Source organism: Hermetia illucens, chromosome 2 (assembly GCF_905115235.1).
Source record: "Hermetia illucens chromosome 2, iHerIll2.2.curated.20191125, whole genome shotgun sequence".
In the NCBI taxonomy this organism is placed as follows: domain Eukaryota; kingdom Metazoa; phylum Arthropoda; class Insecta; order Diptera; family Stratiomyidae; genus Hermetia; species Hermetia illucens.
Window position 1 is genome coordinate 190,258,445 of NC_051850.1, and position 15,064 is coordinate 190,273,508.

The 15,064-nt window shown below is 42.1% G+C and overlaps 1 protein-coding gene across 4 annotated transcripts in view; it reads right to left on the bottom strand.

Annotated features, from left to right (window-relative positions):
- Nucleotides 1–15,064, bottom strand: part of LOC119650146 — a 44,492-nt gene that overhangs the window by 17,168 nt on the left and 12,260 nt on the right. For 3 of the 4 annotated variants that reach the window (XM_038052681.1, XM_038052684.1, XM_038052683.1), the window contains exon 2: nt 4,010–4,205. In XM_038052681.1, the coding sequence (XP_037908609.1) occupies nt 4,010–4,205 (196 nt within the window). The remainder of the gene's footprint in view (nt 1–4,009; nt 4,206–15,064) is intronic. The other variant, XM_038052682.1, reaches the window with a different exon arrangement.

Here is a 15,064-nt window from a genome sequence, read left to right on the forward strand (position 1 = left end):
ATCCGGGACATTCTGAAGATCACTCTCTTTGCCGGCATCTATATGTGCATATGGAGGGGAGCCAATCCCAGAAGGACCTCAAGGGATGTTGTTGGCATGTTACTTTTTCGTCGTATCAATTGGACACCTCCCACTGTACCAATTAACTTTACTGACCTTTTTGACTAAGTATCTCTCCCAAAAGAATCTTTCGTTCCGGGCCGATGTTATGAAAAAAAATCAGTAATGGAAGATGAAAATCATCTTTCATAAATGGTCGTTCGATTGCAGGATACGGCTTAAAGATTAATTTCGCCAAATATATGTACTATCGGGCATGCGGAACAGAAAATTTGATACCTTTCAATGAATACTTAGAAAGGACAGGTGTATCGCAACAAATTACTGACATTGTCAGCTTTGCTAACGTATCTATCAGTGAACATCCGTTAGCTATTTTTATCGAATCGCCAGGCTTTGTTCTGGGCGCTGTCTTTGAACAACTGCAAGACAATCAAGAGAAACCACTGCTATTCTTTTCGAAAAAACTAGGGCAAACTTCTAAATTTATTTTAATTTATTATTGTGTTGTTGGTTTGTTACATTGATTCTTGGGAAATAAATTCATATAATAGAGTAGAAACTTTCTGAATGACTTCCATATTGAAATCAATACTAAATTACTGGAAGGTAGCAAAATCTGCATAAAGCGATGTCCCACAAATGGTGTTATTTTGCGATCGACACATTACCGAACGTTTTAAATCCAAAATTTATCGCAGTATCATTTGCTCTGTCGCTCTCCATGGTTCCTAGTGCTGACCGGCCACCAAAGACAGTAATTGCCGTCTCGCCGTATTGGAGGTCCGGATGTTGCGTTGCATCAGTAGCAACACACTAAGAGCACATCCGAAATGAGGACATCCGCCATAAATAGAAACGTCTTTGATGGTATGGATAAAAACTCACTAGCTACGATTAGCCTGAACATAAAAATCGTCGAGAAACAACCCAACAGGTAATCGAAACAACGATGGATTGATACAATAGATGGTGATTCGAGAGCTTCTCTACTCCTCGAGGCCGAGCTTACGACCGAGAAAAGTGGTGAATCCGGGCTGACCCCGCTATTGAACGGAACAAAGGCTATAGAAACGCTAGTTGCAAGTTGATCAACCTTACCATTTACAAAATTTGCACATGGGCAACTCTTTTGATTTAGGTTAATTTCCTTTCAATATTTAACTAATCGTCTAATTGTCTTAGGCTCCCCCTCGGACACCACCTTGTCGTGGTGGGGGAGCCTGTAGTAGTTTACTACTACACTAAGGGTGTCCAAAAATATGAATATGGAAACGATGGATTTAAACTCTCCAAGTGGTAAGAAGTCACAGACTTCGAATCCACCCGCGACCGTGAGCAATCATGTCGCGGCCGAGGCGCGGATTTTGGAGGCCTCACCACATTCATACTCGCCTACAGATCAATCTGTAGAAGGCATGCTTTCCGACTCAGTGGAAACTTTGCACTTGGTGCCTACGGCGAAGTTAGCCAGAAAGGAAAGTACGGAAACTTTCAAATTGGGAGAAACTGGAAATCCGACTACGGCTGAATTCTGCCTGTCAGAACCTTCTCCTTCATCCTTACCAGGAAGAGCGGAAGAACGGGAAGCTGGTGACGTGGACGCTACTGGTTTAACGCCGGTGTGTGGAAATGGATCCAAGTGGTCCGGACACCGTCAACCTGGAAAGGCCCGAAGCCGACGGCAGAAGAGAGCACTGCGAAGGAAGATGAAGCACCTTGGGAATGAGGACATGGACGTGGCTGTACCACTAGGCGCGGTAACGCCCAGAGAAATCAGCCACAAGGAAGCGGAATCTCTGGCGGAAGGTGCGGATAAACTGGAAACCCCGCTAAGATCCACACTGGACGCACCAAACTCTTCTGTCAGCGACAATAGATTAAGGTTATGTCGAAAAACATGAAGGTTGGTCAAATCAACCTGCAGCATGCCAAAGCTCCCTCCTACCTGTTGGCAGCGAGAATGACAAAGCTGCAGGATTTCCCCTATATCTTTCTGGTGCAAGAACCGTGGGTTCGATTTAACAGAATCTGTGGCATTGGATCAGTAAAGGGGGCTAGGATCTTCTACGAGGAAAGATTCATAAGACCGAGAGCTTGCGTCCTGATGTCAAGACGGTTAGAGGCAACTATGTTGAGACAATATTGTTCCCAGGACTTAGCTACGGTCATTATACAATACCAAATAAATGGCGAGAGGAAAAACATCATAGTTGCCTCCGCTTATTTACCCTATGATTCTTTGTATCCTCCACCGACGCAAGAACTTAGGGATCTGGTGGCGTATGCAGAATCAAGTGGTCTCGAACTCTTAATAGGTTGCGATGCGAATGCTCAACATATTTGTTGAGGAGAGAAGCTATTTGATTTCATCACTTCAGCTGGTCTTATAACTGCAAACGTAGGGTGCGCCCCTACGTTCGTGGGACCGAGATGAAGCGAAGTAATTGACCTAACAATCTGTACCCCAAAATTGTTAGAGTTGATTACACACTGGCGAGTGTTAGACGAGGTCTCACTGTCAGATCACCGATCTCTAGAATTCAATCTGACTATTGCGGGCGAACAGTCTGCAGTACAAAGACGGAACCCTAGGAAAACGGATTGGGCAAAGTTCAATGAACTTCTTGGCAATAAAGTACAGTTCCCTAGGCGACTAAGGACTCCTTTGGTGCTGGAAGATGAATTGAAAACTCTAAAACAGCACACTTTTAGAGTGCTATGAAGAGGCTTGTCCTATTTCCCGAGGCCAAAGCGGTAAAACGGTTCCTTGGTGGTACCGAGAACTGCAAAAGCTCAGGAAATCAACCAGGCGACTTCTAAATCGTACTTGCAAAAGTAACAAGGACGAAGACTGGTTAAATTTCAGGAACTCACAACGTGAATATAAGAGGCTCGTGAGGTGCTCGAAACGAGACTCCTTTAGAGCGTACTGTGAGGAACTGGAAGGCGAAAGGGAGACTTCAAGGCTGTGCAGAGTCCTCAAAAGGGATGAGTCGGCCAAGTTGGATTCTCTTAGAAAACCCGACGGTACTTTCACGAGCTCCAGACTGGACTCAGTACAGACCCTCCTGGAAGTACACCATCCGGGAGAACAGGTGAGAGAAGTGGTAGGGGGAGAGTTGATGGTTCTTGCAACCCCTTCAACACGCAAGCGTTGCAAGGGGAACTGGAACACTGTGAAAGTGGGTGTTACCCATGAAAAGGTGAGAGCTGCCATACTGTCCTTTGAACATTTCAAAGCACCTGGCATGGATGGCATCTATTCGGCAATGCTAAAGGAGGGTATGGAGCATTTAGAGCGACCTCTAAGAAATATTTTTCGAGGATGTCTTGCTCTGGGCTACGTGTCTTCTTCTTGGCAACAGGTTAAGGTAGTTTTCATACCGAAACCTGGGAAAAATGACTATTCTAATCCAAAGACCTTCAGACAGATCAGCTTGACTTCATTCTTGCTGAAAGGTTTGGAGAGACTGGTGGAGCGTCACATTCGTGAAAACGCACTTAGTGAAAACCAACATGCTTACCAACGTGGAAAGTCCTGTGAGTCTGCTCTTCATTCTTTGGTCACAAAGATAGAGGATGCAACTTTGAATGGTGAGTACGCGATGGGGGTGTTCGTGGACATTGAAGGGGCTTTTGACTGTGCGCCTTTTCAAAAACTTTTGAGAGTTTTTCATTTTTTTGACTTTTCTCGAAGCATATGTATATGCAGGAGAGCAACTCTTACAATTAAAGGTGTTTCCTAAATACAAATGAAGAGATATTTTCAAAAATGATATTTGGAGGCGAAGGAAGATATTCCCACAACGAAAGTCGACTGGATACCTTATTCTGCATTTCAGGACCAAAAAATACGTTTACACCTAACATTAGACACACAACATATACTATATGATAATTTTATCACAGGCTCTTTTTAGGTTATTGAGTACTAAAGTGATCTTACCACCTTTTGGAGTATCCCATGAATTTAGAAGACTATTAGATACTTGGCGTTTTTCTCGCATAAACATATGATCACAGGCATTGGCTGCCAATTCCCGCATTTCCTCTAATGTGCAGATTTTCCTCGAACTTGCGCCTTCTGCTTTCCGCAGACTTAACGTGATTACGCTCACTGCAACTATAACTCTCATTTGAATCTGAAATGATTGAAAAATGTTTCCTTTAGAAAGTGGTGAAGTGCAACTAACAAAAACTAACTTTTTCTTGACTGTGATATATTCGCATGGCATAAATTACTATTAAAGTATTTTGGAGAAAATCCGAGCCAGGGGTGACAATTATATAAGCTTGAAGTGTGAATGGGATTGGACCTAACCTAGCATTTCTCTCGGGAATTCGAAAATGAATATCATATGAAACATGTTTATCATGATTCAGTTGTTTTTAAGATTTTGTGTAAAACAAAACCTTATTAAAATCGATTCAATGTCTGTCTGCCTATCTGTCTGTCTGTCTGTCACACGCATTTTGCTCCAAAACGGCTAAACCGATCCGAAAGAAATTTGGTGGACAGATGGAAACTATGAAATCCCACGCATATGGTGAGTGGCATAAATTTAGGTGGAGTTTAAAGAGGGGGGGGGGGCATGCAAAGGGGGGATTCAAAAATTTTTTTCACTGGATATAGTCGTGTAGGATATCAAATGAAAGGTCTCCATTTGTACTTTTCGAAACTGGCAGTTTTGGCATAAATTGCAAAGTGCGTGAGTAAGGAGTCAAAATGTACGCACTTAAAGTGACACAGGACTCATTTTCGGAAACTACCCAACCTAAAAATCCGAAAAAAATTAGGGTGGTGCGCTTAGATAAAATCTAGGCCTCAAAATATGTCCCATTCCGATATCTGCTTAAATAAACTTACTAATAGTATATTACTACTTTTTAGAAATTTAATGAAAAGCCCCCTTAAATTCATTTTAGGACTTCCGAATTTTGTACCAGCAATATTTCGTATATACGTGCTAAATTTCGTGGAAATCTGTCCATTAATGCCAAAGTTATAGCAGTTCAAACTTAACAATTTCGCGCGGATTTACTGCATGCAATTAAGATGCTGACGTCATAATTAAGCGGAATAATTGACATTCGCGTGAAATATTAAAGTGGCATTTATGAAGAATCTATTTATCTGCAGCCCTTTTTAAGGTTTTGTGTAAAACACTTAGGTGAAATCTAATCTTCGAGAGATGTGCCATTCCGGTATCTGCTCAAATAAATTTACTAATAGTATATTATCAACTTTTAGAAATTGACTAAAAAACTCCCCTTAAGCTCATCCTAGGTGTACTAAATTTTGCACCGACATAGAGGACAGTCGAGATAGTCGTGCATACACATGCCAAGTTCCATGAAAATCTAACTATTAGTGTCAAAGTTATAGAAGTTCAAACTTATCAATTTCGTGCTAATTAACAGCATCCTGAGCCATACAAATAAGATGCTGACGTCATAATTAACGAGAATAATTGAAATTCGAGTGAAATATTAAAATTCCACTCAACAAGAATCTAATTCTCCCTAGCCCTTTTTAAGGTTTTGTTTGCAAAACAAATCCGTTTCCTCTAGGTTCTTTCTTTCTTCCACGAACCTAGGAGATTGGAAGAATACGTGCGCTGGGTCCTCTGGGACCCCGTCGCAGTTTAGACAATTAGGTCCGCTGTCCAATTTAAACCTGTACAGGTATTGACGGTATCTGCCATGGCCGGTGATAAGCTAGATGAGATTATAATTGATCTCCCCATGCTTTCTCTCCAGCCACTCCCTGATGGAAGGAATCAACCTGTAAGTCCAACGACCCTTTTCTGACTGGTCCCATCGCTGTTGCCATCTGCTTATGGATCTTTCTCTTTCGGCTTTTTTTACCTGCGATAAGGGAGAGATGGACCTGGTGTTATAAATGTTCATCATTTCGGTTGCCAGGATGTCAATTGGCATCATTCCCGAGATGGCGAACGCTGCATCGTCTGAGACGACAGAGCACACCCTTAAGGCTGTTATTCTGTAAACCGTACTCAGTTTATATGCATTGCCTAAAACCTGCAGCGCGTTTCCCCAAACTGGGACCGCATACAGCATGATAGAAATCACCACCCTGGCTATGAGCAGCCTGCAAGTATGCCGCAGTCCTCCTACGTTCGGCATCATCCTTGCGAGAGCCATACTCGTGGTGGATGCTTTTTTACAAGTATGCTCTATGTGCTGCTTAAAATTGAATTTTCCGTGTATCATCACCCCCAAGTATTTGATGGTCGGCTTGGAAGTGATGATACGATTCCCTATTCAAATGCAGGCGTAATTTCTTTTCCGATGTTTAGTGATGAGGACCGCTTCCGTCTTTTCCTCAGCGAGTGCCAGTCAAGCACTCTCCAGCCAAGCCTTTACAACACTGATTGCTATTTCATCGGCGTAACCCACGACTGCTGTCTCCTCCGGAATCAGAAGCTTAAGCACATCATAATACATGATGTTCCACAGTAGTAGACCCAATACAGAGCCCTGTGGGACACCCGCGGAGACAACGTACTCCTTGAATCCATCATCGGTATTATTAGTGTTCGCTCATGCTCAGCTATTTATAATAGCGGCGAGGTAGGTGGGAACACCATTCGTCGCCAGAGACTTTCGTATAAGGTTCCCATTGGCCGAGTTGAATGCATTCCTCACATCCAGGGTGACCACTGCACAATATTTGCTGGTACAACCCCTTCCGTGAATTGCATTTTCGGCCAAGCCAGTAACCATTTTGATGGCATCAATGGTTGATCTGGCTTTACGGAAACCATACTGCTCATCTGAAAGGCCCCCTTGGCTCTCGACGACTGGGAATAGTCTATTATAAATAACCCGCTCCAACATTTTCCCCATAGGGTCTAGAAGACAAATGGGTCTATAGGACGGTTACCCTGGCGGTTTGCCAGCTTTAGGCAGCAGCACCAATTTCTACCGCTTCCACGGTGCTGGAAAGATACCCTCGGACATGCACATTTCGAACAGTTCCGCGAACATATCCGGTCTACATTTGACGGTAAGTTTGAGAGCCTTATTGAGTATGCCGTCAAGACTCGGGGCTTTGCTGTCGCCTATTCGACTGCAGATCTCCAGCAGCTCGTCCCTGGTGACTGGTGGAATCGGCGTCACATTCAGGGGACGCTGAAAAGTGTTAGTACCTCGCTCTTGCTGGGGAAATAACCTCTGGATTATTTTCAACAAGAGTATAGGACACGTGTTCTGCGGACATGATCGGCCTCTGAATCGCCCTGTCACGATTTTATAGGCGCTACCCCACGGATTTATGTCCGCTTCCAGACAGAGCTCCTTGAAACATTCCCTCTACTCCTCTGAATGGCGAGCTTGAGGTTCTTGCGAGCTTCCCTATAGGCATGCTCCTTTTGCCCTTGATTGATTCTTCCTATTGCTCTCTGAGCCGATCGTCTAGATCTGTGGCAAATCGATCGAAGACTGGCAAGTTCACTATTCCACCAATAATTGGGTCTTCTAGTGGAGAATGAGCATCTCCTAGGCATCTGTCTGTCCGTCTGTCTGTCTGTCTGTCTGTCTGTCACAAGCACTTTTCTCAGAAGCGGCTGTACCGATTGGCATGAAATTTGGTGATAAGGTGGGAACTGTGGATCCCCAGACATACAATGAGTGATATCTTTCTAGGTTGAACTTAGTGGGGGGTCCCCATACATGTAAAAGGGGTGGTGTAAAAATTTTTCTCACCGAATGTAGTCATGTGGGGTATCAAATGAAAGGTCTCGATTATTACTTTTTGAAGCGGGTCTTAGTTTTGAGATTTGTTAAAAAGGCGGGGAGTGGGGGGAGCGAAAAGTGATGATTTCTTTAAGACATGCTTTATGCAAATACATAACGGGCTACGTACAAATGGAATAGTTCTACACTTAAATATACTCACAGAAGAAGCAAACAAAACCTTTCATACCTGAAGCGCCCAGCTTCCGGTTTCCCCGATTTGTTTTTTTTTCTGTCTATGACTATTCGAATATATCTAGATCATAAAGACGAGTACCATATATGATGTGTTAATTTTGGAAAACGTTTCGCGCCGAAACACAATGAAAAAACCTGGAAAAGTTCCTAATATGAAAAGTGCTGGGAATGTTCCTTTGGTTCGAGTACTATCACTATCTGACGCAGATTCTTCATGAATCCCCATCATCGAGATATCATTATCATTTCCTTGACATTCGTTTTTCCTTCAATCAGCATTCAACCTTCCGGTGCTGGACAGAGTGAAATCCAACAACCACCAACCGCGATGATGATCGCGCAGCGGACAAGGCAAAAAGTATGCCTGCAAAGTGTAAGGTACATCTACCTCAGATACATCGTTTTCAATCTTTTTATATAACCAATTGTTTAAAACATGATATTCCCGTAAGATCGGACATCGACTGGACCAGTACGTCTACAGTGTACATGCGATAGGGTGAAGGAATCTGCAAACCAGTTGACCAGCAGAACGGTGTCGGCTAATGAACTTTTGCGGTTTTTTGAAAAGATCAGGTTCAATGGTTCACTGATACGGCATCGTCCTTCTTGCAAGGTCTGAAATTATGCCCAAAAAAAAAAATTTCAATGATCTGATCCCGTCTGGGATTATGTCTGCTGATGGAAGGCTGGAATGAGAGGAGATTTGTATCAGGTTCGCCGTCCCCTGTGGATAATGTATGGATATGGAATTTGATCGAATTATACAGTTTGCACAGACAATAGAAGTCAAAGTGAAATAGATGTGCATATGTATGGGTGAATTAATTGTTTATACTTTTATATAGATGCATATGTAACGATATGAATTATACATTAGGCTAATGTGATTTAAAGCCAGATTGTTCAGGTTGGTCTTCAGAGATGTTGGATAGTAGTTAGTTAGTTAGCTGGGGGGGAGCCGCAGCTCCGAGCACTCAGGCCAGTATTAGGCTCATTGTACTATCCCCGTACATCGCCTATTCAATGGCTTCCCACCTACGGCGTTCGCAGGCTTAAGTGAATCTGGGAACATTATCCAAAGCAAGAGGATGTGCAGATTCTTCATTGATGAAAACCTTGCCAAAGTGTCTTCGTCTGAGATCTGAGGATGCTGGGCAGCTGCATAAAAAGTGCAGGGCCGTCTCTTCCTCCTCCTTACATTGGCGGCACATAGTCGAAACCACTACCCCAATCTTTTCCATATGGTAGTTTAAGGAGCAGTGTCCCGTCAAAAGTCAAACTAGGGTTTTCATGTCCCACTTCTTAAGGGACAACAAAAATGCCGCTCTAGTGATCCTAGGCTCTTTCACAAGGATTTTCGCTTGCCGGCAAGAGTCCAAATTTCTCCATTCAGTTGCGTGAATCCTTGCAATTTCATCCTTCAGAATAGACTTGACAGTAGATGGTCGGATTCCAAGAGCTGGTTCTGGCCCCACCATTGTGGATCCAGACTCTCGGCGAGCCAGTCTGTCAGCCTCCTCATTACCGGCGATGTTGGAGTGCCCAGGCACCCACATCAGGAATGTTTCGTTCAGTTGGCCAGGCTTCAGCAGTACATGATGACAACTCCACACCAACTGGCATTCTTCTCTTTCGGTGATTACGACAGTGTATGTCTTTTCAAAGACAAATCTGGAAACCATATGATCGGTCGGCATCAGGGCTACCGGATGTTTTTCAAGGAATTTCCAGATAGACGCATGACCGTTGGATTGGCCGCCTTTTCACGTCCCAATGGTATCGAGCCTATATGCGTCGTTGGCTGCTTTCCGTTTCATCTCCAAGTGAATTGGGGGCAAATTTAGGATAGCTTCAAGTGCCGCAATCGGCGTAGTACTCATTGCTCCACTAATACTTAGGCAACCAAGTCTCTGAATCTGCGTTAGCAGCTTCCTGCTGTTAGCAAAGTTCAGTCTTGGCCATCAGACGATGCATGCATACATCAAAATGAGTTTTATTATGGATGTATACATCCAATATATCCGTTTGGGTGAAAGTCCCCAGGTCTTACCTATCACATTCCTACAGCACCAGAGCAATCTGCAGGATTTCTGATATTGTTCCTGGATATGATGCTTCTACGTTAACTTGGAGTCGAAATGTACTCCTAAGTACTTGACTGTCTGTGCCAACTGGATTTCCACCCCTGCTAAGGTGGGTTGTTGGATAGTAACAGTTTAAAAATTCTATTAAGTGATAGTAGTGTTGCCTTAGAAAGATATTCCACCTTTTATTAAGTTCTATGAGATACTTGAAAAAAAGGAAAAAAAATAGTCATTGAAACAAGGGGCATGCCGAATGGAAAAACTCGTCGGACGACCATGTGCATAGTGATTTACTACTTACTAGCTATAGTTAAGGGAAGAATACCTCCCGCTGGGATTATAAGCAACGCAAAAAGTTGGGTATGCTTCTACTTATGAGGAGTCTAGTTCCTAAGGTCACATGTTTCAAAAATTGTCGAAGATGAGTTAAGCATGGTATTGAATAGTCTATTTCAAGTCGCATCGAATGGTACAAAAAAATTTTCCATGCGGCTTTCCTTCAAGGTGAAATTGGCCTTTACAGTCGGCTTTAGAATCGGCAGTAATCCCGTGGAACATGTGACGTTGAGATTTAGGCGTCGTAGTATCGCACTTTACGCAGCGTTGCTCGATGAAACTATAGCTGCTTTGTAAAGACTACCGAAGAAAGATGTAAGAATGCTGCTAATCAAACATTTCGGCCGCTCGTAGTACAAAAATGCAAGTTTATCGTTTTTCCGTGAAGTAATACCAGATTTTTCTGCGACTAATTTGGGCAATACTGGCGATCCAGAAAGCAGCACTAACTCGGTGGTTCAAGAGCAAGAGTTTTGTATATAAGGTCAAATTTATACACCAGAAGAACTAGTTGTGTAACTTAAGATATTTAGTTACATTATACGCTGGATGGGGATTTTAAAGCCTCGAAATTGCACCCAGATCAGGCATTCGATAGAGCCAAATGGCGAAACCGATCACGACGTGCCGACACCGCTTATGAACGGGAAAAGGCTGAAGAAAAAAAAAGAAGATTTGAATTTTTGTTTCAAAATTGAGATTTTTTTTTTGCGAAAAATACAATTTTTTGCGCTATTTTTTTTTTCAATATATTATCCTATAACCTTAGAGAAAATCGAAAATGTATTGATGTGTAATTCCAAACACGATTATAATATGAACGATTTTTGGAAAAAAAAAGCAACCTTGGTCTCAAAGCTTTCATTCTTCAGCACGCTTCGAAACTCCACCTCGAAACCAACCACCAATTCACCAACAACATTTTCGGAATATCCAAACTGGATTTTTTGTTGAGGATGCCGGCAGTCCTGAGTCCGCATCCACTTGATGACGGACCGGACCACTTGGGAAGCAATTTACTTCTTCTCTTGTGGTCCACGGACCCTTCTTTTTTGGGGTAAACGCCCAAGTTTTTTCAAAAAGTTGACTGACGGTTTCGTCCAGGGCAGAGATGAGGCAGCGTCTAATGATAATCAGCGACAGGTGGTAATTACTCCATTTATACATAATCGCAAACACGAAATGAGTGCAAATTATATTCAAGTGAAATTCGTCGTGTTTTCAGACCTGAACTAGCCGTTGGGGAGTTCCGTCCCCACGTACTCGAGGAGGGCGATCAAACCCGAGTATGCAAGAGAATTCCTGGAGGATGTGTTCTCGGTCCGGTTATTTGCGGTTGGCCCCCTAGTGGGAGTTTCGTGGTGGTTGTGGTTATGCCTACATCGCGAGCAGAGCACCTCGGAGCTCAAGCGTGGAGTTGCGCTGTACAACTCGGGTGCCGTACCTCTTAGTTGCGGCAGAGGTGTTAGATAGGCCTCGCATCCACTGGTATGAATGCTGAGCCTGCACTCAGTATAAACCAGGACCGCTGTGCTTGCATGGCGGCGCTCTGATTGTGGTCCCAAAATCAATCCGTGTCCGAAGAGGACCGTGGGATTATGCGTGCACGGCAGGTATTCACGTTAAACCCCCCCTCGAATACCAAAACTCCAAAGAGGTGTCGTCCGTCCGGATTGGCTAGGATAAAGACTAATTCCATGCATGTCTTCCCAGTTTGTAGTTCCATTGAACTGCATCCACGTTTCATATTGAGGTTTTACAGTCTCTGTTCATTGAATTAAAAACAGACAAACTTTTCTACAATTCTCTAGAAATTTTATGTTTGGCATTATAAAAATGCAAGTGCTCATAATTGAAGTAATTTTGTGTTATATCTACAAAAATAATAAAAGCAATAAACCTATCAGGAAAATCTCAAACCCCTTAACCCCAGGAGGTAGTTTGATTACCTCACCTGCTTTTTACTTAATCTTTGAGATTTTCATAAAGCTATTTGAACTAATTAAAAGGACCACTTTTCATCCTTCTTTTGCAAATGTTTAGAGAGTAATTATTTGTAATTTACTGAAGAGTTTTGTGAAGTCGTTTGCCAGAATAGAAAGGTTATGGTTTTAAAGTAAACAGTGTGCAATTCGCAAAAATGAAATTTTGTCGTAAATTCGTAAAATTTTTAAAATGGGATAGGATATTAGTCCTGGAAAAAAGAGTGAGGTTCTGGCTTTATTGAGGACGAACTTGTTTTTCTTTCGAGATATCATAACGAGGGAAAATGCTTCCTATCAAACACTGAGCGAATCCGCAGAATGGACATTAACAAACAACAAATCCTCAACGGAGAGCGTTTTTCTACTTTAAGGACTGAACGAAATTTAAGATCGAGAAGATTGACAAAAAAGCTAAAACAGACCGCTAAAATGATGAAAGCCAGGTTGGAGTTTGTGAGGCGCATACCGTTGAAGAATGGAAAACATATTTGTCTGGTGTGATGAACATTTATGTTTATTTTTCTCTCAAAAGCTTAATTTAAGAAGAAGAAAGTGTTTTTTGGTTTCATTTAGGTAGCATTGAGCAACGCATGTAGGCTGGAGCCGGTTACAGTGAGCCGCCAATATGTTCAAAGGAGATCATTAGAACGTTGCAATGTAGGATGCGACGCGGCGACGATAAAAACCGACCAGCAACAATGTTGTGGTCACTTACATATCTCCGCCGATTTACTTGGACGCGATATATTTTGTGGAAGGAACAGTAGACGCCTGCCAGTACCAGACGGTCATTGCCAATATCTTGACTCCTTATTTTATTTACTTGAGGCATTGCGGATTTTTTACTCTATATGTGCAGGAGGGTGCACCCTGCAATATCCCGATTTTTCCTTGGCCTGGTTATTCCTTCTATTTTAACCCCGTAGAAAAAGTTTGAAATCTATTGAAATCGACAATTTACTCCTCTCATAATCCCACAGTAAACGTGTTCAAAACAAAAATTGTCGATATCTGCGAAAATAACGACGATATCAAGGATATGATTAATCGCTACTATGAAAGCATGCCAAACAGGATAAGGGCTGTTATTAGTGCGGAGAGAGGTTCCACTAAATATGTATGTAAGAAATTATTTGCTTTCATTGTTAATAAAATAAAAGAGAACGGAAAGACAACATTTTTTATTTTTCATTTTACTTCAAAAAAAAAAAAAAATAAGAAAGGAAGGAAACTAAATTTTAGGAAAAACGTTAGTGGTCCTAATTTAATAAATATGGGCTGTATTCTGATTTTAAAAAACTTTGACAGGCTCAGAAGATCTGCAGCTTTCATGATTCTTTTCTTTGATTTCAGGTTCACTGTGCTTTTCCTTTTTTTCCCTCGAAGTTTGCAAACACCCCTTCAAGCACGCTTCCATGTTCGCGGTTGTCTCCATAAGTCCGTGGAGACAAGCTGTTGTGATGTCCAGTTGATGGATGGTAATGAACTCAGTCTATCCCCAGTCACTGGACGTATCCTTTTCCCACTAGTTGAACTTTTTGGTTTTGAATTGTATTTATTTTTTTATTTATTCCTAAGCTGATTTTGACCTCTATGTCAGTATATTGTATGAGTATTGTAGGCAAGAGGAGAAACTCCTGTGTTTTGAGAGCTCGTTATCCCGGAAGATGCCTTCGTTAGCGTAGAAATTTTCCAAAAATTTTACACTCTTAGGGGTGAATTCTCACACTTTTCGGTGTTGAATGCAGATCACGAGCATTAAGGTGTTCCAATAACCTTGCCAAATTTAGTCTTCGATTTTGTCACTGGTAGGGACAACGTATGCTGGGCAATATGACTGCCGAAGGTAAAATCAATTTCCGTACCTATATACGATTATTCTGGGATGGCCCTATCCATGACCAAGGTCTGTTAGTAGAGAAAACCACATGGTGATCTTTCTCGACGATGTTGGCGGTTGACATTAGCTATCCAATATTTTGACCTGATATTTAAGCTCGCCAAATTTCAGAAATTCTCGGATTACGGGGAAAAGTGTACAGAAGATAATATTTGTTAATAGTGTATATTGGCGTCCATTAACTCAAGTTTATCCGCGGAGTAAAAAAAAAAAAAAAATTGGGAAACATTTTTTGGAGGGCCATCGTCATCGCTCTACCTGTATTATATTGAATTTTGAAAATATCATTACCACATGAAGTGCACAACGCAACGATTTTTCTTAGTAGGTTATCAGTCCCGTTTAGACATATATAGATAAACGTCAACCTTTTTTTTTTTTGTTTGTGGGGTAGGGTAGGGGAATTCATTTACGCACACAGTGTTGGACTCCCGATTCGGTACGTCGTCAACGTCACCCTTTTACCACACCGCCTTCACTAATCATTTTATATAATTCCCGATAAACTCTACTATATATAGTACTACCTATGTTCATGACAGTGACTCCATGGTCCAGAATATTGCTCATTTGACAATAGGCATGATTACAAATCCCTCAGCTATTTCTCTTGTACACTTTGTCAACACATTTCCTCAACATGCATTTACACACCAAAAAACTATGTCTGCAATTTGCAAATATACAAAACACCATGCGAATTATCCGCGTCAAAACAGCACCAATTTGGAGCTTCC